The following is a 27,135-nucleotide window of genomic DNA, read 5'->3' on the forward strand; positions in this document are numbered from 1 at the left end:
TACTTTATCCTTTCTTAAAGCAAAACGGAGAGACGTTAACACTCCTCCGAAGACCAGAGAAAGAGATAAGGGAGAGGTCTCCCCTCACTCGGGAGTCCTGGTTGCGACCCCGCATCTTGAGAGCATCCCCTTCCCCCACCTGTTCTCGCTAGAAGGAAGGAAGCTGCACGCTAAAGTGCACGTCTGAGCTCAGGTCCGAATTTTGCAGAAGCATTAATACCTTTCCTATGAGTTTCACTCTATTTAGAATTAAAGATAAGACTGGTTGTGATTATCCCTTGAGCTCTAACATGTCCCAAGTACTCTGTTGAACACTGCTGATAAAACGGTGAAGGAAACATAACCCCATCCCTCATGGAGTTCACACTCAATGGGAAGAAATGGACAAAAAAGAGTAAATAGGCAAAATAGTTGCACCTTGTAGTTAGAAGGGAAAAGAGACAATGGAGGTTTGAACTTTAGGCCTGGTACTTAGGGAATGAGTTTCTGATTACCTAATATTAAACTGATTGTTATAGGAAAATTAGCTTGTTATATAGGAACTTGTCTGGTCAGTCTGGCCTGTGATGGTGATTAAGTGGTTGAGGTGACTGGAGGTGATATCAGAGCTGACATCGTGCTCATCGATGGATTTTAATCTGGTTGTAGATAGAAGGCCATCAACATTTTTTTAAACTATTAAATACTTAAGTGTATGTTTGTATATTTCCCCCCCAAATAAGAACATTTTACATGTCCACAATACAATTATGAAAATTAGAAAATTTAACAATACTATTTTCTAATCTACACACTTTATTTGGACTTTGGCAATTCTCTCAATTCCTTTCATAGCAAAAGAAAATCCAAGGTCACCCGTTGCATTCAGTTGTCATGACTCTAGCCTCCTTTAAGCTGGGGAATCGTTGCTAAATATTTCTTTAGGTTTCATGGCATAAACATTTTTGAAGAATACAAACCATTTATTTTATGGGATATTGCTCAGTTTAGGTTGGTAAGATATTTTTTCGTGATAGGATTCAAGTGATACATTTTTGGCAGGAATGCCTCAAAAGTAACCTTGCATTCATATTAGAGCGTTATATTAGGAGGTACATGACACCAATTTGTTCCATAACTGATGATGTTAACTTTGAGCATTTGCTTAAGATTTATCCACCATAAAGTTTCTATTTTGGCCTTTGTAATTAATGTCTTGTGACGAAATACTTTGAGACTCTCCTTATACATATCCTTAATCTTTCATCTGCTAATTATAGTATCTGATGATTTCCATTTGAGTGGATTATTAATATGATGCTTGCCAAATGGTTATTTCCTAATTCCATCATTCTCTCCATGTATATTATTGGCTTTCTACTTCAGGTCATCAGCTGTTTTTAAAGCAGGGGAATTATATGATCTAATTTAAATTAGGGACACCTGGGTGGCTCAGTGGTTGAGAGTCAGCCTTTGGCTCAGGTGGTGATCCCAGGGTCCTGAGATCAAGTCCCACATCCACCCCCTTCCCCAGCCTGGCAGGGAGCCTGCTTCTCCTCTGCCTATTTCTCTGCTTCTCTCTGTGTCTCTCATGAATAAATAAAATCTCACAAAAATAAGTTATTAAGTGATCTCTCTTGCTTCAGTGTGAAGACTGATACGAGGAAGTAGAAGCATGGAGGCTAGTTGGAAAGCTATTGTAGTCCTGTGGTCCTGAAGTAAAGACAGTGATTTGGACTAGAGTAGTGGCAGTGGAAGTGGAAATGTGTAGATGATGGATTTTAGATAAGTGGGCTTGCTGAAATATCGGATGCAGAAAAAAAAGGAAGAAAGGGGGAATTTCAGTTGCTTCCCCCTGCTTATGAAGAATTAGAATTGGCAGTTTATATTCTTGAACAAATGGATAAAAGATTTAAATTTACTTGCAAGACAAGCAATCTAATTTATCTAACCCTAAGTGAAATTTCTAGTTGCAATTTTTTCATGAGGGGTTTTAATGAGGGTATTTTGACAAGGGTAGGCCAATAAACAGCTAAGGAAGCTAAAGAGTATAGTCTTAGGTGGGTTCATCTTGAAAGTAAACTGTAAGTACCCAACCAAAACTTGTTTAGGGGTTCAGTTCAACTTTTAACTACATTATTTGCACATAAAAAACGTTATTTGAGTACCAAGCGCCTACTACCTCTTCATTAATTTAGAATTTGGAGCTCTTTCTGAACTTATCAGATTAAATGCCTATTTGGGAGCTGGACTGTTGAGGACTCTTGTATCTTTGAAGAATGCATTGAATTGTGGGCTCAGGTTCTTGATTATTTGCCTGATTCATGAGAAAACTTAAAAGGTGTGGGTATGGATTTATTTGTTTGTTTTAATTAAGTTACTCTAAATTACTTTTGGAAGTAGTGCATATAAAATTGGTATGTAATTTGCACATATCTTTCTTACAGAATGGTAAGCTTTTTAAGGTTACCAGAATCTGTTTTATACTTCTACCAGAATACATAACACAGTGCTTTGTATATGATAAGTACTTAATAAATGTGTTGAAAATACAAAAAAATAAAAATTGATTTCCCAGGTACATTCAGCCACTTATAAAAATAAACCAGAGTTTGCAATTGCAATAAAAATAAACTATTAGTGAATAATTGTACTTTAATGTTTTAATAAAACTTGAATTTTTAAATATTCTACTTAAATCTTAGGCATACTTTGAGTAATTTAAATATATAATATTATTTTATGCCATACTTTATTATTTTTTAATTAAGTAGCTTAGAAAATGTGACGATCAGTGTTTTTAATTTCTAAATACTGAACTTTAAGAATTCTTTCTTATTCTTTGTTATATGCAATTAGGCTTTAGATTGCCCCCATCACAGAGATTTGCAGAATTCCTTGTTTAAAGAAGTTCACTAATATCTCAGAATAAGTATATTTCCATTGAAGATTATTCTATTGTCTCAGCTCATCAAAATTTGATCAAAATCAGTTCTTCTTTTTTTTCTTCTTAGGATTAATATTCTTTACCATGGGATTCAGTGATTCTATAAACGTTTCATCCCAGCTTCTGTCATTTGAGTTGAGTGGTAATAACAACCTCAGAGAATCTTGTCTCCATTGTTAGGCAGTTACCTGAAAGAGACCTTACTTTAATTGAAGCAGAAACTGCTTCTTCAATTTAACTTTCCTTGGCTAGATCTTATTAAAGAAAAAGTAGCCAAGCCCTGCTGTTCTTCGCGGAAACTAACATCACAGAGGTTGGACTTTGTTTTCTAAAGCCGAGACCCAAATTGTAGGAATCCAAGTTGCCATTTGGTAGAAAGTAGGTAGCCTTAATAAGTGTTTCTGTAAAGAAGATAAAATAATGGGCAGTAAATATTTTAAAACACTTAAGAAGAAAAAAGATTCAATGACTGTAATAATATACATTTGCGTGAGTTTTCAACGACCTTGGGATACACCCGCAACAAAAATTACTAAACCTCAGAGCAATTAAAGAAATATTTTGAAGACTTCTTAAAAATGATTCGGAAGTGCCTATTTAATAATATGCTATAAAATTCTTTTCTAAGTAAAAAATAGAAGAGGGAGAGAAAAAAAAAAAACCAAATATAGTTGAATACTCATCAAGAGACAGAAAACCGGGCCTGCCTCCCAGGCGCCCGGCTAGCTCAGTCGGTAGAGCATGGGACTCTTAATCCCAGGGTCGTGGGTTCGAGCCCCACGTTGGGCGGCTGACCCTTTTGGTAACTTCCATTTTACCTAAATGTTTTAGGGTTTCTCCAAAGCCTTCTAAGTAAAGAGAGTTCTCTAAGCAGAATTAATGCAAGTACTTTCAACGTTAATCAAATCTATGGAAGAAAGACTTCGTCTTGCAAACCAAACAGGGTTCACGCTTGCGCACTTGAAAGCAAACGTTCCTCTTCCGCGATGTCTGTCCCCAACCACCTCCTTGGAGCAGAGGACGCTAAAAGGTTTAAAGGTGAGACCGGTTTCCCGTGTTACTATGCACAGTGGCACAGCTGTTGGTAGAGAGCAATTCTTCCTTCTAGCAGAACAAAATTACGAGCCCCCAACTTTGGCAGCTTTTCAAGAACTCAGAGGTCTTATGCAAAAGCCGTCTTCCTTTCCCGTGTTCCTCCCAGGATAGGGCGTGTCCTGAGGGAAGGGGCGGTGGGGGTGGCGGGGGGGGGCCGGCCAGGACCGCCCCCGGAGCCATAGATACACGGTGAGCAACGCTTCTCTCTGCGGTCCGATGTGCACAGACGCTGCGGGCTGCAAGGCTTCCTCCGTTGTTCCTGGGACTGTACTTGGGATCCATGCACCCGGCTGGGTGGACGTCGGGAGGCCGGTATTCCGATAAAGGGGAGGCTCTGACCCAGGAGCACGAGAGAACGGGAACTAGGCGTTTTGCGGAGGCGGGACTTGCGCCTTCCGCCGTCGGCGCGGGTGGGACGGAGCAAGCCCGGGGCCCGCAGGCGGCGCGGGAGCGCGCGGACCCGCCCCCCCCCGCCCCCCCTGCCCCCGCCCCCCCTCTGCCCCCCGCGCCCCGCCGCCGCCCCTCGCCGGGACCGCGGGGGCCCGCACCTCCGCACGTTGTCCCCCGGCTTTGCGCCCATCGAACCACCATCTTTTCTTTCCTCTCCTTTCCTTCAACAAACACGCTGTCATTTCTTTATCTTAGAACGGAGCAAAAACTTTGACCTGATTTCCCAGCAGGCGGTTGCCATTCTATTTCCCCGCAGTCGTCTGTGCTCACCATCCTCCTCCCAGCCCTTAACCCTGGGAATCCCCTTCAAAAAAAAAAAAAAAAAAAAAGACCAGAAAACCACACCCGCCGTTGCACTTGGACGCGTTTGGTTTATTAGACACCGCAGAGAGGGGTGTGGGGTGTCGGTTCAGAGGGCGTCGGAAAGAACCTCTTAGAGGATTGCGCCGCTCTCGGGTAATTTTGCGGGGGCCGGGAGTCCAAACAAGTGAGGTCCCCTTCTGGATTCGGCTTTCGCAAAAGCAAGGGCAATTCGACTGTCTTAATAGAACCTAATAATAGGGAGAGCAGACTAAAGGAGGGATGAAGCTGGGATTGGCAAAGTCACTGACGTAGCAAGAGGAGGACTCCGGTGACCGGTTTTCCGTGAGTTGGCAACCGCAATCCCAGGCCTCCTGCACTTCTGACCAATTGGTTATAAATCACAGATTCCCATAATCCTCTCCTCCACGTTGACAATTTCCAAGAATGACTCGAGAAACTCAAGAAAAGTTTGCTTATTCCTGGTTTATTACGGATACAACTCAGAACAGCCATATGGAAAAGGTGCATAAGACGAGGTACGAGGAAGCACAGTCTTCCATGCTGTCTGGTCTTCTGGCACATCAGAGCCTGGGTTGTGTTCACCATCCTGCCAGCTCTCCCAAGCCTGCAGGTTAGGGATTTTTTTTTTTTTTTAATGGAGGTTTCATCAGGTAGACATGATTATTAACTCAATTTCCTATCCCTCTTCTCTCCCTAGAAGACAGGGTTGTGTGTGTGCATGTGCCAAAATTCTAAGCTTCTAATTGTGCGTTGGGTCCTTCTGGTGACCACCCCTCCTCATCCTGAAGTAATCCAGGAGCCTGTCGAGAATTGTCTCCTTAGAAAAAAAGACACTCCTACTACCCAAGAAATTCCAAGGGATTTAAGATTTCTGTGTAAGATGCTCCTAACACCCCCCATCACACAGAAAATAAGGTTTTTAGGAGCTCTGTGTCAGGAACCAGGGACAGAGACCAAATATGTATTTAAGTCACACGTGCCTAATTTCTTTCCTCAAGTCTTAAATGAGCCCAAACCTAACGGCTGTTCTAATCAGCAACTACCCCCACTTCATCCACTTTACTCTACACTTTGTCCTATGTTATCTTCTTACTGTTATGTTTCTTTACTTTCTCCACCTCTTGGAATGGCTGGTTTGTCTTTGCTCCTTAAGGTATCTCAAGAACCTAAATTAGTATCTGGCAGATGTTCAATAAATAGTTACTGGTCAATTAAGTAGGAAGTGTTAGTTCCCTTGGGCTGCCATAACAAAGTGCCACATACTAGGAGGCTTAAAACAATGGAAATTTATTGTCTCACAGTTCTGGAGGCTAGAAGCTTGCAATCAAAGTGTAGGCAGAGTCATGCTTTCAAAGGACCTCTTGAAGAATGTTTTCTGCCTTTTGTGGTGTCACCGGCAATCCTTGGAGTTCCCTGGCTTGCAGCTGCAGAACTTCCATTTCCGCTTTGGTTATTACCTGTCTTCTTCCTGTGTTATCTGTCTCATGGCATTTCTCTCACCTTGTAAGGATACCAGTCATAGGGTTTACCATAATGACCTCATCTTAATTTGATTACATCTACAAAAACTCTTATTCCCAAATAATATTCACAGGTACTAGAGGTTAGGACTTCAATGTATCTTTCTGCGACACACAATTCAACCCGAGAGAGGGCTCCATTCCTTAACTTCAGCCAATAGATGTCTGTCACTTTCTAGCTACCTACATATAAAGCTCTATTTCACTCAGAGACCATCTTTCTCATATTATTCAGTCCCGAAAAGCTTTTCATAAATAATTCAAACTCAACAAAAGAATTTTGAAAATGTTTACTACAAAAAGGTAATGTTAATAGTGAATCCATACTATTGAGCACTGATGGTAATCCCACTGAGAGCTTTCACAGTTAAGAAATAAAGGGGTTGGGCACCTGGGTGGCTCAGTTGGTTAAATGTCTGCCTTCAGCTCAAGTCATGATCCCGGAGTCCCTGAATCAGGCTCCCTGCTCAGTGGGAGTCGGCTTCTCCCTCTGCCCCTCACCCTGCTTGTACTTTCCCTCTCAAATCTTAAAAACAAACAAGCAAACAAAAAACAAAGGGGCTTTGTTCTTATGGAGTTTATATTCCACAAAAGAAGATAAAACCTTCTTATAAGGTAAAAAAAAGTTGTAAGTGCATCAGTTATAGATGTGTGCTTATGGGAAAGAGGACTACTTTGGGGGAAAGGGTGCTCTGGAAGAATGTCAGGTCCAAAGGATAAAAGAACCTCACTTTTTGGAATGAATGTATTAGGAAACTGGATGGCAAAAGTGATCTTTCATAGTTTTATTCTCTTTTATTATGATTTTCAAGTTCTTTACGGACTAATCCTAAACTATAATTAGCAATGCTTCATCCCAATGCCAAATGTTTTGAAGATTTTGTGTAGAGAATTCAGTTCATATAGACTGGAATAACTCCAACTATTGAAATTCTACTCATCCTTCAGGAACAAGGGTAAAAGCCTTCTCTATGAAGCTTTCTTTAACTAGCTGGTCAGAATTAACTACATCAGGTAGTAGGTGGGGGGATGGGGTAACTGGGTGATGGGCATTAAGGAAGACATGTGATGTGATGAGCAACTGATCAATTACTGAATTCTATATCCAAAACTAATCATGTTCTATAAAACACAAATATTATTTACATGAAAACAAAGGAATTAACTACATCAGTAACAAGCAATTGACATCCTTAACGTTGCTACCACATTCTGTCTGTAACATCAGTTGTGTACCAACCACTTCTACGAAAATGTCCTAAAGGCAAAGGTCCGTATCTTTTGTAGCATTTATAGTGTCTGAAACTATACTATACACACAGCAGTCAATAAATACTGAATTAATCTTAGTCTCATGCTACTATAGTAGTAGTACAGGTTGACAAAGTACAGCTAGAAGTTTTTTTTTTTTTAAGATTTTATTTATTCACGTGAGACACAGAGAAAGAAAGGGAGGCAGAGACACAGGCAGAGGGATATGCAGGCTCCATGCAGGAAGCCTGACATGGGACTCAATTCTGGGTCTCCAGGATCAGGCCCGGGCCTAAGGCAGCACTAAACTGCTGAGCCACCCGGGCTGCCCTAGAAGTATTTTTAAACACACACCAGTTCTTTCTTTTTTCTTTAATATTTTATTTATTTATTCCTGAGGAGAGAGAGGCAGAGGGAGAAGCAGGCTCCACGCAGGGAGCCCGACGTGGGACTCGATCTCGGGTCTCCAGGATCATGCCCGGGGCTGAAGGCAGTGCTAAACCGCTGAGACACCAGGGCTGCCCCCCCCCTTTTTTTAAGATTTTTTTTTATTCGTGAGAGACAGAGAGAGGTGCAGACATAGGCAGAGGGAGAAGCAGGCTTCCTATGGGGAGCCTGATGCAGAACTTGATCCCAGGACCCCGGGATCACGACCTGAGTCAAAGGCAGTCAACCACTGAGCCACCAACGTGTCCCTCCCCCACTTTTTTTTTTTTTTAATTCTTTCCTATTAATGCCAGAAACCAGCTCTTTCAATTGTTAGTTGGTGCTGATATCTTCACACATAAAGTGTATGGCAAAACTAAGAAGGACCCAGAAAAGCACAATCAAAATGATTAAACTATGAGTAAGAACAGATTCGAGTTATTCAGGCCAGAAAATCTATCAATTCCTACTCTGTCTTCAAGAATAGGAGTATATTCTTCAGGGATACGTATACATATTTTAACAAGCACCTGGAAGAATAAAACCAGCAAAATTTCAGTAAGAGGTAGTTTGTTAAGAACAAATGAAGAACAAAAATTAAAATTAAACAATGACTGAGTATATATTTCCAAGAACCCTTATACTGAGAAGATAAAAAGCACAAAAGAGATTAAAAATTATGAATACATGTTTATAAAGCATTTTCATAAAAATACATAAGGTAGAATACCTTTGCATAAAAATGAAACACCTTTCTTCTTAGAAATGTAGAATTGTTCATAAAGAAACTGTAAAGTTAAAAAGTAAACATTTCCTAGCTTTGCTTAACAAATGTTCATCTTTGCTACTAAACATTCTCAGTCCAAAGAGTCAAATATGTTCCTAGAAAAGCAGCATTCTAATATGGACACATAAATACCAAAACCAAAGGATTTGAAGAAAGAGACTCATGTCAATATTTGAAATACCTGGTGATGGTAACATTATTTATTCTTTAAATGAAATAACTGCGGAAAATAATGAAATAGATATTTTCCAATGCTCAGGGCAGATTATGTGACTTGTGGAGGGACAATGTTATAATTCTTTTTGGGAACTAAAATTGTAACAGACTTCCAAAATTACTCTGCTTTACTGTATTTTATTGATATAAATACAACAAATTTCATAAACATCAGCTACTATTTCACTACTACACAAGAGAAACAACAGTCAAAAGAATTAAATATTAATGCAAAGAATAATTACAGAAATGCTTTCACTTCCAAATAAAGTAATCTCTACAGCATCCTATATACTTTATACAATTTGCTTGTAATTGATTAGATACTTGATAAAAAAGCAAAGTTGAATTTCAAATTTTTATTTCTCAGTGGAAAATGCTCTCTTCATTAGTGGTGGCTGAGCTTTCCCGACATCAAACATCATTTCCAAAGGTGGGTTATTAAGAGAACACCAATCAGGTATACGGCCTGTCTGATTATAATATTCCTTTGAGACTGAGCGGCTCCCAAGTATGTCTTGCAGTGCTCCAAAAATAGCTCCTATGTGGTTGAAAAAAAAATTTATAGTTAAGACAAAAACTTTTATCAGAACATTTTATGTATACATACATCCACTTCATTATATGACAATAGAGAACAGATGAAATTGAGCAATGCACATTCACAAATTAACTGCAATTGTTTTATATCCTAGATTTTGAGTAACAGGGTAAGCCACAACTCCTATGTTGAAAGTAATTTAAATGGCTCATAGCAGATTGTAGTGAAAATGCTAATAAGCATTAGTGTGTCTAAAAGCAGGTAAGGCAGGCAGCCTGGGTGGCTCAGCAGTTTAGCGCCTGCCTTCTGCCTAGGGCGTGATCCTGGAGACCTGGGATCGAGTCCCACGTCGGGCTCCCTGCATGGAGCCTGCTTCTCCCTCTGCCTGTGTCTCTGCCTCTCTCTCTGTTTTTCTCATGAATAAATAAAAATTTAAAACATAAAATAAAATAAAAGCAGGTAAGGTAGAGAGGGGTGGAAACTATTTTCAATTCTGTGTAAATACAGTAAATAATACCGTTCGTTTTCTTTGCTACAACTCTAAGATTGTATGTTAATATATAAAACAGCACTGCGAAACCCAATAAGCATCATTATAATGCCATTCGATCTATGCTGAAGACGTTATAAAGACCCACAAGACCTTTTATATATATGGGCTATTTCCTTATTTCAATGAAATTATCATTTCCTACGAACTATCGTTCAATGAATTCAGTCACAAAATAAAGTATAGAATAAAGAGATCAATTCTCATTTATGGCTCTCAAATTAGCTTTAGAAGGAATTAAAAAATGTTATGAGCAATGGTAGTATAACTGGAATAAATGCATAGCTATCACTATTATGAGTAATGATTTTAACTGGGTGAAGTTTACTTAAAAAAGCACAAATGCGAAGAGAAATCAGTGTACAATTCAGACAATAATTTAAGGAAAAAGCCAGTGTTCAAAGTTCTATTAGCTCATTAAGCGATCAATTTTTAAGACTGAATCATCTATCCGTTAATAATACCATTCAGGAACCAATTACTATATAATCATTATATTTTAAAAACTAAATTCTTACCTCCCAACCAGGCCACACAATTAGCCTTTGCAGGTGGATTATGAATTCGGAATGTCTTGGTGCCAAGTGCTTTCTTATATTTTGGTTTTTCTACCAAATATCTTATTTCTGAAAGCAATCTGTGGAGAAATCCTGGCAACATAGATGTGCCACCTATGACTACCAAATTCTCTGCTAGTTGCTTTCTTGTGTCAATTGGGCACTATTATTAAAGAGAAAGAAAAAAAAATTTACCTGTATAAATAATGCTTGATTGGATTCAAGAAAATATAGATTATTATGAATAAAATAGGTGATCGATCATTACTATCACACACACACACAAAAGGCACAGCAAGGTTTCTTTTACAAGGGAGTTTTTCATGTAGCAAATACAGCAATGATAATATTGCCATATACTTATACAGAACTTTAAAGATTTTAAAATCTAACAGTATAGAATTTAAAATTCCACAAAGCACATGGTAGTTATATGTGAGTATTCTCATTTTCAACGAAGAATGACTCAGTTGAACAAAGAACATGAAAAAAAATAAAATGGCTTTATTTCTTTTTTTAGCAAGGAAATTATGCAGAAACTTAATTTTTCTGAGGTGATAACTTCACCGTGTTATACCCAGAGCCAGGTCAAGTGGGAAGATAACATTCTTAGAAAAATTATGGTTCTAAGAATTAGAATGTTAAAGTCTTTCACTGATGCTATGTTTTTCATAAAAATCTGAGTAGAGCTGCCAGAGTAGATAGTATCTTTCAAAGCGATGGCGTTTCACATGGAGTTCTGTGATTCAATAGTCATTAAACAAAAGAGACAGACTCTTATATACCCTGTGGAATTTAAAATTCAGCACTACACAAACTTGAATTTAAAGAAACTACAAGCTGTACTAGGTACAACATAAAAATCTGATAGTTGCTACAGAAATATTACATGTTAGCACTTATTATCCCTGAGTTTGAAATGTATCCTATCTCAGTGCCAAAGTAAAACTCAGCAACTGTAAAATTTAACATAAAAGCTAAAAATTGTAACCAGTGGCTAAAATATAAATACAGAAAATAACATTTAAAAATTTTCTCAGGTCCCCTGGTTTGGTTCAATCAGTAGAGCATGCCACTCTTGATTTCGAGGTTGTGAATTCAAGCCCTACATGGGGTGTAGAGATTACTTAAAAATTTTTTTATCTCAGGGCACCTGGGTAGTATAGTCAGTTAAGCATCCATCTCTTGGTTATGGCTCATGTTGTGATATCAGGGTTATGAGATCAAGCCTCATGTCAGGCTCTCCACTCATTGTGGAGTCTGCTTAAGATTCTCTCTCCCTTGGGGTGCCCAGGTGGCTCAGTGGTTGAGTGCCTTTGGATTCCAAGGTTCTGGGATGGAGCCCTGGGTCAGGCTCCCTGCTCAGCAGTGAGTGTGTTTTTCCCTCTCCCTCTGCTCCTCCTCCTGCTTGTATCAAATAAATAAATAAAATCTTAAAACAAAACAAAACAAAAAAAAATACAGCACAGAAAAGGAGGAAAGGAGTAAATAAATTAAAAAAAATTTCTCCCTCTACCCCTCTCCTATGCACTTACTCTCTCTCTCTCAACTAAATAAATCTTTAAAACACCTTTTTTTCAAAAAATAAAAATTAAAAAAAAAACTTTTTTTTTTCTAAAGAGCTGTAGTCATAAATTGAAGCTTTTTACAAAATCAAAATACCTGTATAAGGGAATCCAGTATCAAAGTGGCAACACTTTTCTCCTCATTATCTTGTTCAAAAAGGATTTCCACAACCGAATCTCTAATGTGATTAAAAACAGAGAGTGCTTTGTTGACATCATATAGCATGATACAGAATATACCATTAGTTCTACTTTTTCAAATACCAGTACTATGTTAACATAGAATGATTATTAAAACACACATTGTTTGCACTTGTAAATGAGGAAAATAATAGCACCTGCCTCACAGGTGTTGAGGTGAGAATTCAATGATTCAATATAACACTGCCTGGTACATAGGAGGCACTCCCTAAATATTAGCTACAACTGTCATTTTGTACAGATTAACATACATTTTATCCAATTATACTTCCAAAAGCCTAATAACAAAAGAGGAGCAAAATTCTATAAAGATTCAAGAAGCAGATCTGTAGTGATACAAAATATTTAAAGACCATCCTCTCCCCATGTATTTCTGTTTTTAAAAATAACATATGTGGGATCCCTGGGTGGCAAGGTGGTTTGGCGTCTGCCTTTGGCCCAGGGCGCGATCCTGGAGACCTGGGATCGAGTCCCACATCGGGCTCCCGGTGCATGGAGCCTGCTTCTCCCTCTGCCTGTGTCTCTGCCTCTCTCTCTCTCTCTGTGATGATCATAAATAAATAAATTGAAAAAAAATAAAAATAAAAAAATAACATATGTCTCATAAGATACTCATTTTCCATTTTTCTGTTCATTCTCAAAAGAACCCTATTTTGGGAGAGCACAAGGAAGATCTTTGTGGTGGAATAGTTCTATATCTTGATTGTGGTGGTGATTACAAATTTCTAAGTGTAATAAAATTACACAGAACTATACATACAGATTACACCGATGACCATTTACTGGTTTTGCTATTGTATTACAATGAAGTAAGATGTAACCACTGGGAGAAACTAGGTGAAGAGTACACAGAGCCTCTATCATCTTGTAATCTCCTGTGAATCTATAATTTTTTGAAAAAATAGAATTCCATTTTTAAGCTGGGTACAATGCCCCTTCCCAATTGAAACACTCTATTTACCTGCCTCCTCTGTAGCTAGACGTGTAGCTACATAACAATGAGATGGAAGTGGTATCTGGGACTTCTAGAAAATCTCCTTAAAAAGAAGAGGAAGCAGGGGCACCTGGGTGGTGCAGTTGGTTAAGTGGCCAATTCTTGGTTTCAGCTCAGGTTGTGACCTCAGAGTCATGGGATGGAGCCCTGCATGGGGCTGTGCACTCAGCACAGAGTCCACTTGAGAGTGTCCTTGCCCCTGACCTGTCCCTGTACATGGACAATCAATCAATCAATCAATCAATTTTTTAAAAAAGGAGAGGAATCACTTTTTTCTTTCCCTTCCTAAGGTTCCTTGCTTTATTTTTTATTTAAATTCAATTTGCTAACGTATAGTATAACTCCCAGTGCTCATCTCATCATGTGCCCTCCTTAGTGCCCATCACCCAATTACCCCATCCCCCCACCCACTTCCCCTTCTGCAACCCTTTGTTTCTTTCCCAGAGTTAGGAGTCTCTCATGGTTTGTCTTCCTCTCTAATTTTTCCCCATTCGGTTTCCCCCTTTCCCTTATAGTCCCTTTCACTATTTCTTATATTCCACAGGGCATTAAATGCGGATATACTAGCTGCTAACTCCAGTGACCACCCTGGTCCCTATGGACAGGGCTACCCCCCGAAGGGTAAGAAATGGAAGGAAGTTTATGTCCCTAATGGGAGATGTTATACCATCCCTGGACTATCTACTTCTGAACTTTTAAAAGAGAGACAAAAACTTCTATCTTGGTTAAGCCACTACTGTCAGGTTTGTGTAACTGGTGGCCAAACTGCATACAATACAGATCTATACATATACATAAAAAGTATTTCTTTAAAATAAAAGTTAGATCATACTGTGCATACTATTTTGAAGTTTTCTTGAATCTTTTTCAAAACAGATTCAAAACATAAAATTCTCTTAATGAGACTCAACCTACTTGCCAACTCTCCATTTCATCAGTAAAGTATACTGAGGCCTGCAGGATGCTCCACACTCATAGCTGGCCACTTGCTATGCCTGCATACTTCCATTTCTAGCAGTTGAGACGAATGCTTACAGAGCATCAGTTTTCTTTTTCCAAGTCTTTTATTGTCAACAGATTTGATATTGAAATTACATAATTTTACAATTATTACTTAACCAAAAAATAGTAGGGTAGAAAATAAGTTGTTTTTCTATGTGAACTATGCTGAATGTTGGGCAGCCCTGGTGGCCCAGTGGTTTAGTGCTGCCTTCAGACTGGGATGTGATCCTGGAGTCCCAGGATCAAGTCCCACGTTAGGCTCCCTGCATGGAGCCTGCTTCTCCCTCTGCCTGTCTCTCTCTATCATGGATAAATAAAATCTTAAAAACAAAACAAAACAAAACAAAAAACAAAAAAAAAAACTGGTGAACTATGCTTTGAAAAGACAGTAATTTGAAAAAATTTTTTTAAAGATTTTATTTATTCAGTAGAAAGAAAGAGAGTGCAAGTGTGCAGGGAGGGGCAGAGGGAGAGAATCTCAAGCTGACTCCACACTAAGCACAGAGCCTGACACAGGGCTCCCAGAACTCTGAGATCATTACCTGTGCCACATTCAAGAGTAAGACGCTCAACCACTAAGCTACCCAGGTGTCCCTAAAATCTTTTCAATATGGGTAATACAACTGCAAAAGTCTAGAAGAAAATTTCTGTAAGAATTTTGTACCAAGACTGCTTCACAAATAACTAAGTTTTCACTGCAATTACAATAAAAAACAACAAAATACTTGGAAATAATAAACCATGAACTAATTGGTTTATGTACACTTAACTCCAAACTCTAGAAGCAGACTTACCCTTAAAGAAAAGGTCCTGGAAAAAAGTTTGGCAATAACTATTTATATCTTTTAATATGAAATGTTTAGTATATGATTGTTTTAAGTGGTCTTTACTTTAAAGGACCCTTCTGCTTTACCAACAAACTACTGGTTTCAATGAAACTAGATTTTTAGTAGGAAAAACATGTTAGCAAACACTTATAAATTAATTGGGTTTGAAATGTGAGACACAGTGGCTTTTTAATTCCCAATCTATTTTCCTACTATTATGAAATCAAAAAGCTCCATATTAATTTCCTTCAATATCTATTTTATTCTCTTATTTTGGGCTCCAACAACCTGGAGAAAATTTAAAATAGTAATTTAATGAATAAAATTTTAAAAAGAGGTAAAAATTATTAAAGTTACTATCAAGGGGATCCCTGGGTGGCGCAGCAGTTTAGCGCCTGCCTTTGGCCCAGGGCGCGATCCTGGAGACCCGGGATCGAGTCCCACATCGGGCTCCCAGTGCATGGAGCCTGCTTCTCCCTCTGACTGTGTCTCTGCCTCTCTCTCTCTCTCTCTCTCTGTGTGACTACCATAAATAAATAAAATTTAAAAAAAAGTTACTATAAAAAAGTATTCTCATTTTTTTTGTCCTCCTACCCTACCATCTTTAACATCTGTGTATTTATGTTTATCCTTTTAATATCTCAACCTCTATATTATCTCAGAATCCAACAGGCTCTTCAATGTTTACATAACTCTTTTCTGTGCATCTTCTGATCTAATAATTAAATAAAACTTTCATAAATACAAATTTTATAAAGCTTGCATATAAAAATAAATGATATTGTTACCAATATAATTATGTAAGTCATTAATAATGATATTGCATTACTCGTAGAATAATCTAATGAATAATGAAAAAGGGAATTACTAACTGGTCCTTACAATTTAACATATATGGGGTGTCTGGGTGGCTCAGTAGATTAAGCATCGCCTTTGACTCAGGTCATGATGTCAGGGTCCTGGGATTGAGCCCCATTGTGGGCTCCCTACTCAGCAATGACTCTGCTTCTGCCCTTCCCCCTTCTCCTTCTCCCTCTCTCTTTCCTGCTCACTCTCAAATAAATGAAATCTTTAAAGAAAAAAAGATTAAACATATTTGGAAGAATGCATTCTTTCTATCATGAAAACATTTTAAAGCAGGAGGCAGCAATATGTGGCCTGCAAGCCAATTCCAGAGCATATGATTTGTAAATAAAATTTTATTGGAACACAGCCATGCTCATTCATTTACATACTATCTATGGCTGATTTTGCACTCCAATCATAGAGATAAGTAGTTGCAACACAGACCATGTGGCTCACAAAGCTATTTACCCTTTGGCTCCTTACAAAAAAGGTGTGCTGAACCCTGCCTTAAAGTATACTTTAGGGGCACCTGGGTAGTTCAGTTGGTTGAGTGTCTTTTAGGTTTCAGCTCAGGTCATGATTTCAGGGTTGTAAGATCAGCCCCACAACAGGCTCTGCACTCAGCATGGAAGCCTGCTTGAGATTCTTTCTCTCCCTCTCTGTCCTTCCCCCTAGCTCAAGCATATGTGCTCCCTTTAAACAAACAAACAAACAAACAAACAAACAAAGTCTTTTTAAAAAAAGTATTATACTTTATTCTCTACCTCTAGGAATAGGTCTACTAATTAATTCTGAATTACTTTGAAGAACAGGAAGGAAAATTAAAAAAAAATTTTTTTAATTAAAAAGCTGAATAATAAAAATCACGAATGAGAAGGCCTAATGAAAATAATTGTTAATCAGCAATATTAAAGGCTTATATATTTTTAAAGGCCAAAAATTCATTTTAGTTCACTATTTTGCTCATAAAAATTAAGGTCTACCTGATTGATCCAAGAACATGTAAAATCTTCTCTCCATCCAATGGGTAGTCGACATTTGGGGGTGGTAAGGGACGCTGAAATATAAATATCATAAGCATAAATATATAAGTTATAACCTCTGTAAAAAGAATATATATTTGTTTTTTAACTCACCTCAGTATTACCATCAATATTAAATTTTGCTGCTTGGATTTTTAATCCACGTTTCAGATCACTTACAAAGCAAGTGCGCACTTATGAGAAAGAAAAGGAGACTTGTTATAGTTTGTGATTGAATCAATCTATGTCCCAGTTAAGACAATTCTATTCAAGTGAACATACTAGTCATCCATTCTTTTGGATTTTATAAGCTCTCCTTGTCTTTAGTTTGGTTATGACAATTTATTTACAAATAAAAAACTTTTTCATTCACTGAAGCATTGTTAAGACATGTTGCATGTTCATCTTTCACAAAATCACATTAAAAAAATCTTTGAAGAAACTATTATTTTTTTTTATATTTCCTATATAAAGAATACCGTGATAAAAGTAAATTTTAGCAACGTGAAAATGTAGGATGTTTCTCTGAGGCAAACTGATTTCTGTCTCTGTATCTAATCTTATGTATCTACCTAGCTGATTCTTTTTAAAAATCTGGGTTGGACAGAAGACAAAGCTAAATTTTGCTCTTAGAGGCAGTAACACTCCTTAGTTTAGTGGTTTTTTTTTTAAAAATTTTTATTTATGATAGTCACAGAGAGAGAGAGAGAGAGAGAGAGAGAGGCAGAGACATAGGCAGAGGAAGAAGCAGGCTCCATGCACCGGGAGCCCGATGTGGGATTCAATCCCGGGTCTACAGGATCGTGCCCTGGGCCAAAGGCAGGCGCCAAAACGCTGCGCCACCCAGGGATCCCCAGTTTAGTGTTTTTTTTATGATTATTTTCTCCCTCTTGGCATAGCGCAAAACTACCATTTTCCTTCTACTAGGTCACCTTTTTCTTTTGCACTTTGAACATTTATTCTTTCAAATATAATTTCTGTTGCAAAGTGCCTTTATAATAAGTTGCTTCAAATTATTTTCAAAGTAGGTAAGGAACAAATAATTTTTAAGTAGAAACAAAACTGGGCAGCCCAGGTGGCTCAGCAGTTTAGCGCCGCCTTCAGCCGGGGCCCTGATCCTGGAGACCTGGGATCAAGTCCCACGTCGGGCTCCCTGAATGGGGCCTGCTTCTCCCTCTGCCTGTGTCTTTGCCTCTCTCTCTCTCTTTCTGTGTCTCTCATGAATAAATAAATAAAATCTTAAAAAAAATATAATTAAAAAAAAGTAGAAACAAAACTGACGGTGAATGCAATAAATCTAATGACTTTGTTAATTACTTGTAAAACATGTTAAATATGTATTTACATTTTATTTAAAATTCTTCTCATTCACTAATTCAAAATATATTAGGAATTTCTAATATCCTAATATGCTAAATAGTAAGCTAGATGTTCAAACTATTTACATATTTTGTATTTTATTCAAGTCCTCATAACTCTCTTTGGTATATAAGATAAATAGCCCTTAAGATCTTATATACTTGGCATAGGAAACTACTGCAATACATGCATGTACTGCAATACATTGCATGTACTGCATACATTTGCATGTACAAATGACCCAAGTTTTACAATAACTGAAGAAATTATAAATGATTATACCACATAAAAAATAAAATGAAGAACAATATCCACTTTTCAGACCTCGCTCTAATACCAGCTATGGTGTGACCCTAAATAAATCACTTAGTATTTCAGGGCCCCAATTGTACCAGATTATCTCTAGGTCTCAATTAATTCTAAAATCCATTATTATCTGATTCTCTCTTATTAATTTTACATGACATTCTCAGTACTGAGGAATATTACATATATATGTATATATATATATATACATATATATATACACACATACACACACACATCTTATTTTTTAAGATTTTAATTATTTATTCATGAGAGACACAGGGAGAGAGAGGCAGAGATATAGGCAGAGGAAGAAGCAGGCTCCCTTGCAGGGATGCTGATTCAGGACTCCATCCCAGGACCCTGGGATCACACCCTGAGCCAAAGGCAGATGCTCAAATACTGAGCCACCCAGATGCCCCTTAATTTATATCTTAAATGCTTTTCCTTTCAGTGAGTCAAAATACCAGAAAACTGGGGTGCCTGGGTGGCTCAGTTAGTTAAGCGTCTGCCTTCGGCTCAGGTCATGATCTCAGGATCCTGGGATCAAGCCCTGTGTCAGGCTCCCTGATCAGTGGGGAGTCTGCTTCTCTCTCTCCCTCTACCCCTTCCCCCTGTGTTGCATACACACACTCTCTCTCAAAAAAATAAACAAATTTTACAAAAAACCCACAAATAACCCCCCTCAAAAGCCAGAAAACTCAATTAAAAAACTATCATAAAAATGTACTCTAGGAAAGAAGTAATATATCTTATTCAAGTGAGCTCAATATACTTTGGCCCCAAATTAGAACTTCCAAAGTCAGTAAAATAATTTACCTTATAAATATGTATTTAAAAACGAATAAAAAACCTTTATACAACATAAAACCAGTGTCTTTCATAAGCAATTTATCTGTTAACTGTGCAAACTATTAATTCCCTAGTAATCCTATATACTCTATAATTGAGAAGTTTCTTCAATAAGACATAAATAATGCTAAAAAGCTTCCATAAATTTAAAGAAAAATCAAAATTTTATTTACACGATTCCACAATTTATCCTATATATCAAATATTTCTAGGATATTACATTATGAATTTAATGCATTTTATGCCTCTATAAATATTTAGAAACATGTACCCTCTGAACAAATATTTAAGGATAAAAGGGACAAAAATGGGAACTTAGTTTACCTTTAATGTCCTCTAGGACACCTTCTGGAATTGAACCTAAAACAGAAATTTTATTTAGAACTATAGAAGTTTAATAAGCAGAAACAGTCTGTTAAATTACACTCACATTACCACTTTCCATTTCAGCAACATTTTTAAAAATATAAGCACTCTAACTTTTTATTTTTTAATTTATTTTTTAAGATTTATTCGCTTATTCATGAGACACACACAGACTGAGAGAGAGAGGCAGAGACATAGGCAGAGGGAGAAGCAGGCTCCTTGCTGGGAGCCCAATGCAGGACTCGATCCCAGATCCCAGGATCACGACCTGAGCCGAAGGCAGGCCGCCCAACCGCTAAGCCACCCAGGCATCCCAGCGGATAATGCGTTCTAAGCGAGGTTTTCATGCTGTAAGAGGAACAACTCCCAACCTTGCAAAGGCCACAAGTGTATAATGAAACCAATATCGTATTGCAGTGCCAATACTTGTAACCAGTCCAGCAAATATGTCTTGGATTGGAAGCCGTGAAGGCATATCTGGAGAATAAATTGGAGTGAAAGCAAATCTGTGCTTGCATAATTCACAGTATTCTTTTCGACTGGGTTTCAGCCACTGAACTAAGCATTCTTTTTGTGTGATTTATTTATTTATTTATTTATTTATTTATTTATTTATTTATTTATTTATTTATTATTATTTTTTATGATAGTCACACACAGAGAGAGAGGCAGAGACACAGGCAGAGGGAGAAGCAGGCTCCATGCACTGGGAGCCCGACATGGGATTCGATCCCGGGTCCCCAGGATCGCGCCCTGGGCCAAAGGCAGGCGCTAAACCGCTGCCCCACCCGGGGATCCCTGAACTAAGCATTCTTGATGAATAAACTGAATACTGCCAGTACATACACAAGGTTGATAAAGAGGTTTCTCAGGTGTTCCTTCTGACCGACACACTCTACATATGACTTCCTCGGGGGTGTCCATCTTGTCTGGGGGGGAGGGCGGTGACGCAGCCGTGAGACTCCCGTGGCTGGAGCCTTCCGCCGGGGTCGGGAGAAAGGGAAGGGGAGGGGGGAGGCGGGAGCGGAGCCGGGCCTGGGCAGGTTCCTGTGCTCAGGTGCGAGAGAGGAAGGAGAGGGGGAGGAGGAGAGGGACACAGGCTGACAGAAAGCTGACTTGCTTATGTCTCTGTCTCTCTCCTAGTGTCTCTCATGAATAAATAAATAAAATCTTAAAAAAAAAATCTTCTAAACACAGACTTTTTAACTCGTTGTTAAATATGTAAAAATATTCTGATTTATAAGAACAAATTATTTACATCGAGGAAAACAGAAATTTATAGCTGAAAATGGAATCATGATTTCATAAGGGTATACTCATGCACTTCTTCCACCACTACCTTTAAAATGTTAAGCCACAACCTTTAAAAAGATAATAAAAAAATATTTAATCACTACACATTTTTTGAGAAGCAAAAACCTTTTAGCATTAGTAAGTACAATTTTAGAATTATTACTCACCATGATCTCACTCTTTTCAAATTCTTACTTTTGTGTTTCATAATACAGTAATAAGAGTACAAATATAATTTATAAATAAACATACATACACATTGAAGGTACATGCTCCAAAGTTTTCTTACTAATGGGGCCAGTGTGTGTGCACAATCAAAAAGTGTAAAGACTTCTATCCTTATGTATTTAAATTCATCTCACAAACGGATAGAGATTTCCAAAAAAATTTTAATTTGCAATAAAGAGATGAGAGAAATATAAGTAGATAACAGGAACATATAATTTAAGAATTAGTGCTAAAAACGGTAGCATTTCATAACTGCTCTATTCTCTTCAGGAATATTCAAATGAATTCCAATATATAACAAAGAAATTTGGTAATACAAAAAACCGTTTTCTTTAGGTTATATGTAAAGCAGGCTTGAAAATAAAGTGCTTATTTTAGCTAGGGGTAGAATGCTGCTTTGGGAAGGAGTTCCTTAATCTTAACAGTAACAGTTACTTAAACTTCTCAAATAAGGAATAGAAACAAGAGGTATTCATTGTCACTGACTCTGAAAAATCACATCTAAATTCAGTTAATTTAGGAGAATAAGAAACATAATATTTTTATACATAATTTATTTTTAAACTGCACACTTTTCAAATCAATGTACTTAGGTTAGTCTTCATAAGTTATTTTAGTATATTTATTCTTTTTGAACTAGATTCCAAATACTAAATGAAAAACACTCATTCAAAGTTCATTTAAGGGGATCCTTGGGTGGCGCAGGGGTTTGGCGCCTGCCTTTGGCCCAGGGCGCGATCCTGAAGACCCCGGATCGAATCCCACATCGGGCTCCCGGTGCATGGAGCCTGTTTCTCCCTCTGCCTGTGTCTCTGCCTCTCTCTCTCTCTCTCTCTGTGACTATCATAAATAAATAAAAAAAATTTAAAAAAAAAAATAAAGTGCATTTAAAAAAAAAAACAAAGTTCATTTAAGAATACCCAAGTATACATAAAATTTGAATCTAATCCTTGCTAAGGACCTTGACAAGAGCTATTTTAAATGTATTTGCATTTCTGATCCTCCTAAACATGGTGTTCAGAAAACAGTGATATGATTTAATTCCACAATTAGTAAGACTACAAGGGTATCACAGACTCAGATTTTAGGGATTATGGGAGGGAAAGATTACAATCAGAAGCCATGATAGATGGTTTAAAAAAGGGTGTCTAAAAATGTAAAGTTTAGAATTTTAAGCAAATGTTATTTTCAGTTTTAAAAGTAGACCTTTATTTTTTATTTATTTATTTTTTTAAAAGAAGACCTTTATTAAAAATACCGATGTTACACTAAACTCATTATCTTTGGATACTTTTTACAAATTACGGCAGCCTGGGTGGCGCAGCGGTTTAGCGCCTGCCTTCAGCCCAGGGCCTGATCCTGGAGACCCGGGATCGAGTCTCACATCGGGCTCCCTGCATGGAGCCTGCTTCTCCCTCTGCCTCTGTCTCTGCCTCTCCCCCGACCCCCCCCCTTCTCTGTGTCTCTCATGAATAAATAAATAAAATCTTAAAAAAAAAAAAAGCTTTTTACAAATTAACTGTCTTCATGGCTACTAAAAGAGTAACAAAGTTTATCTGGAAAAGAAAAATTACAAACCAATCTATAGGACAAAGAATGCTATTATCTTAACCACCAAAAGGAAAATAAGAAAACCATATATGCAAAGATAAATGTCCTAATAACCTGCCTTTCTCTTTCCAACATTTATTCAGTGCCCAGTGCCCATTTAGAAGTGCTATTGACTGAAAAACAAGTGTGACATAGATCCTCAAAAGTCAACGAAGGGAAACGGGAGTTAACAGGCAAATGAAGATGTGTCATATTTGCTATAATAAATACTACTGAGGACTTAACAGAGAGGGAAGAAATTTATCTGCCTCAGGGTAATTGAAGAAGGCTTTATAAAAAATGACATTCCAGATGAGTAACATGGAGGGATCAAAAACCCAACAGCCTAGGTAAAGAAACAGAATAAAGGCTCAGGGTTGAGGAAGGACTAGTGGTACCTAGAAGACTATATGAAATTTACAATAGCTGAAATAAGGTGCACAGGATTAAAGTGATTAGCTTAGGGCAAGAGGTAGAAAAAAGTCAGACTGAGAAGAAATACGTATATCAAACAAATAATTTGGATTTTAAGCCGTGGAGTCAGCAAAAATCTTCAAGCCAAAGAATGGTATAATCAGACTTGTAAAAATTATTTCTGGCCAACAGTATAAAATAGATTGAATTGGTCCAGAGAGTAGTCTCCTATAACAATCCAAGCAAGCAATAATAGGGTCTAGTTTATGTCTCTGTTTTCAGATGTTCAGTAGTATAGATGATAGAGAAAAAGAGATATAATTTAAAAGACATTTCTGAGGGAGAAATGAAAGGATTTTTAACTCCCAGTTTTCTAAAATGGGAGAGAAGGAAGATACCATCTTTATCTGCAAATGATTTGTTGAAATGCATTTGGAAGCCCAATGATACATTTGAGAATCAACAGCATATTGATGTAGCTGAAGTTATAAAAATAGATGAGATCACTTTTTAAAAGCCAGTGGGAAGAAAAAAAAAACAAATAACAAGAGAGGCTTAGGGGAATATCAGGAGAGAAAGAGCAGAGGAAACCAAGGAATATCATATAATAATAGAACATCATAAAAGGGAGAGAGTCCTAAAAGTCAAGGAGAGAGAATATCAAAAGTATATGATAATCTGCAATGTCAAAAATTCTAGAAAGAATGACCAAAATTAAACTACTGGATTTGGTCATTAAGAAGTCAATACTGACCTTATAATTGGAACAAAGCCATTCCAATGGCTTTGGAAACAAGTGATACGAAGGAAAAGAGTATAACTATACAATAGGATAAAAAACAAATGAATTGAATTATGACAAGGGAGTGTAAACCATTCTTAAAATACTTTAAAATTGTTTTACCCATCACAGAGGGAAGGCTCTGTTCTTTAGCAGCACCTGTGTCAACAGTACATTGCTCCAATAGTTGAGTTTCCAACTCCCTGAAAGTTAAAAAAAAAAAAAAAAAAGTTACTGGAATTAAAATATTGAACATGATATCCTTCTCTTATTTAATATGTTTACTACATAAAAGGTTATAATGCTTTAAACAAAAGTGATTTTATCCTTACTCAAGACTAATAATAGAGAATGGACTGAATAACATTAAATGTCCATATTACTCTCTACTGATCACTGTCAAAAAATTAACATGGTTTTGTGGTACAGGTAGAGCAAATGTGCTAAATTCCAAGACACTTACTTGTGAAGGGCTTTTCCTCCTAGGGGGAGTGCTCCCCAACAATTTAGTACTGGGATTCCTTCATAGATCTACAGGGTAGTTAAGGATACAACTATTTTAGGAGATAAAATGTGACTTCCTTGATACTTTCCTCACTTTTTGCAGTATTAAGTCAGCTTTGATAACAAATTCATATTTTTAAAAGTTGCAGAAAAATCAGTCTTTTTCCATATTCTTCTTCAAAGAAAGAGGTTAAACATACACACTAACACAAAGAATTCAATAGTTGGAACTGTCTAACAAAGTAGCTACTGGCCACATGTGGTTACTAAGCACTTGAAATGTGGCCAGTCTGAATTGAGATGTGCTGTAAGAACAAACTGAATATCACATTTAGAAGCTTTAATAATAATAATAAAAAAATAATAATAAAAAAATAGAAGTCTTAATAATATATACATTAAAAAAATCCTATAAATCTCATTATAAGTTTTATATAGTTTCTATGTTGAAATGATAATATTTTGAATATTTTGGGTTAAATTAAATAGAGAAACTTCATCTTTCACTGGCACTTTTAAAAATGTACCTCTTATAAACATTTTAAATTACATATATGTCTCACATTGTATTCCTATTAGAGCTGAGAGGACAGAAGAAAATACTATACTGTGGATTTACTATCTGATTTTTTTTTAAAGATTTATTTATTCATGAGAGACACACACACAGAGAGAGAGAGACAGAGACAGAGACAGACCGAGAGAGAGAGAGAGAGAGAGAGAGGGAGGGAGAGAGGCAGACACAGGCAGAATGAGAAGCAGACTCCATGCAGGGAGCCCGATACAGGACTCAATCCCAGGTCTCCAGGATCATACCCTGGGCCCAAGGCAGGTGCTAAACTGCTGTGCCACCGGGGCTGCCCTATTTATTTTTTAAATAAATTTATTTATTTATTCATGAGAGACACAGAGAGAGAGGCAGAGACATAGACAGAGGGAGAAGCAGGCTCCATGCAGGGAGTCCGATGCGAGATTCGATCCCAGGATCCCAAGATCAAGGCCTGAGCCGAGGGCAAACACTCAACCACTGAGCCACCCAGGTGCCCCTGTTATGAGATTTAAACACAAAATACTTCATATTTTAAAAACTATTACAAAAAAAAAAACTATTACCTAATTTAGGAGCTAATGATTCTTAATTTCACTCCCCCAAGTATTTCTTCCCAAGCATCACACATTTAAGTACTTCAATGTCCTTTTCAAAAGAGCAATGTTCACCGTAAGAGTCTTCTGATGACAAAGAATGCACCAGTGTATAGTCACTAATTCCATTTTGGGACAGCTTGAATTACTAAGAAGTTTTTCCCAGTGGTGAATGACACAAAACTAGAACACTTGCCAAGCAAGTTATTACGTGCCAGGTCCTATGCTAAATATTTTACATTGTCTCACTCAAGTCACACAATATCCCCTCCATGAGGTGGAATTATTATAATTCCCATTTCACAGATGAGAGAACTGAGGTCCAAAGAGATTACTTGATGAACATCATACAACCAGTAAGAAACATAGCAAGATTTACCACTTATGTGTGTATTTGATTCCAAAACCAAAATCATAAACCCTATGCCCTACCGCTTCTATGACAGCCTCTAGAAATTGAAAAAGAAAAAAATGCACTCACTTTTCCACAGCAAACACTTCAGCTATTTGAAGGCTGATTCCACATTTTAATTTTTCTTGATTTAATTTTCTCATTTCAGTTTCTCCAATTACTCTTTGTATGACCTTTTTTTTCCTTTTTGATCTTTTCTTAGAACTAGTCAAGTTCTATGACACATCCTAATTGGTCGATGTTCCTCTTAAAAACTGAACATTATGTTCATGAGGTCTGACCCCTGGAGTATATATCGGGACTAAGTCATAATGGTAATTTCTACAAGATTTAAGACAATCCTGTAAATTTTTTCCACATGGGAATTAATATTTGAACATGGTAACCCCAAATAGTTTCATTCCATGAAAGCCACTCGTAACATCTAACTGTACTAAAGTAGAATGAAAACTGAAAAATTAGCTGCTTGACAAAAAAAAAGATACAGGTAACACCAGGCTCTCCCTATAGCCGCAATCCAGAACCATGGCAGAGTTTATCCCAAGTGTCAGAAGAGCCATTAGATGACTTGGAGCAAGCAGGACAGATGGGACCTAGAAAACAACAAAACCAAAATAACAATAACAACAACAGAACTAGGAGTATTAGTAGTTGAAAGTGTTTCCCTCATATTTCAAATATACTTGAAAAAATTCACAGTAACAGTTATGACACCCTTTTAATCACTTTATGGCACTAAATTAAGAATTAGTTTGTTGATTTATCTGAATTTACACAAGCACCAAAA

At 37.4% G+C, this 27,135-nt stretch overlaps 2 protein-coding genes and 1 non-coding gene across 3 annotated transcripts in view; 2 read left to right on the top strand and 1 right to left on the bottom strand.

Moving 5' to 3' along the window:
• The first annotated feature begins 3,642 nt into the window (after positions 1–3,642).
• Positions 3,643–3,715, top strand: TRNAK-CUU (transfer RNA lysine (anticodon CUU)). Its single transcript has one exon. It is a non-coding gene; the product is annotated as a tRNA-Lys (tRNA).
• A 228-nt stretch (positions 3,716–3,943) lies between these two features.
• ARMH4 (armadillo like helical domain containing 4) overlaps positions 3,944–27,135 on the top strand; it is a 195,055-nt gene continuing 171,863 nt past the window's right edge. Inside the window, exon 1 of the mRNA XM_055303871.1 lies at positions 3,944–3,964. The gene's annotated coding sequence lies outside the window, so the exon portion shown is untranslated. The remainder of the gene's footprint in view (positions 3,965–27,135) is intronic.
• The window catches only part of ACTR10 (actin related protein 10), a 30,385-nt gene continuing 12,209 nt past the window's right edge, over positions 8,960–27,135 (bottom strand). Inside the window, exons 5-13 of the mRNA XM_055303874.1 lie at positions 26,834–26,941; positions 24,753–24,820; positions 24,413–24,492; positions 19,942–19,977; positions 17,215–17,294; positions 17,062–17,135; positions 12,306–12,387; positions 10,605–10,806; positions 8,960–9,536 (exon numbers count right to left, since the gene is read on the bottom strand). Coding sequence (XP_055159849.1) covers positions 9,355–9,536; positions 10,605–10,806; positions 12,306–12,387; positions 17,062–17,135; positions 17,215–17,294; positions 19,942–19,977; positions 24,413–24,492; positions 24,753–24,820; positions 26,834–26,941 — 912 coding nt within the window. The 3' untranslated portion in view covers positions 8,960–9,354. The remainder of the gene's footprint in view (positions 9,537–10,604; positions 10,807–12,305; positions 12,388–17,061; positions 17,136–17,214; positions 17,295–19,941; positions 19,978–24,412; positions 24,493–24,752; positions 24,821–26,833; positions 26,942–27,135) is intronic.

The sequence above is a fragment of the Nyctereutes procyonoides genome, unplaced genomic scaffold (genome assembly GCF_905146905.1).
Source record: "Nyctereutes procyonoides isolate TBG_1078 unplaced genomic scaffold, NYPRO_anot_genome, whole genome shotgun sequence".
In the NCBI taxonomy this organism is placed as follows: Eukaryota; Metazoa; Chordata; class Mammalia; order Carnivora; family Canidae; genus Nyctereutes; species Nyctereutes procyonoides.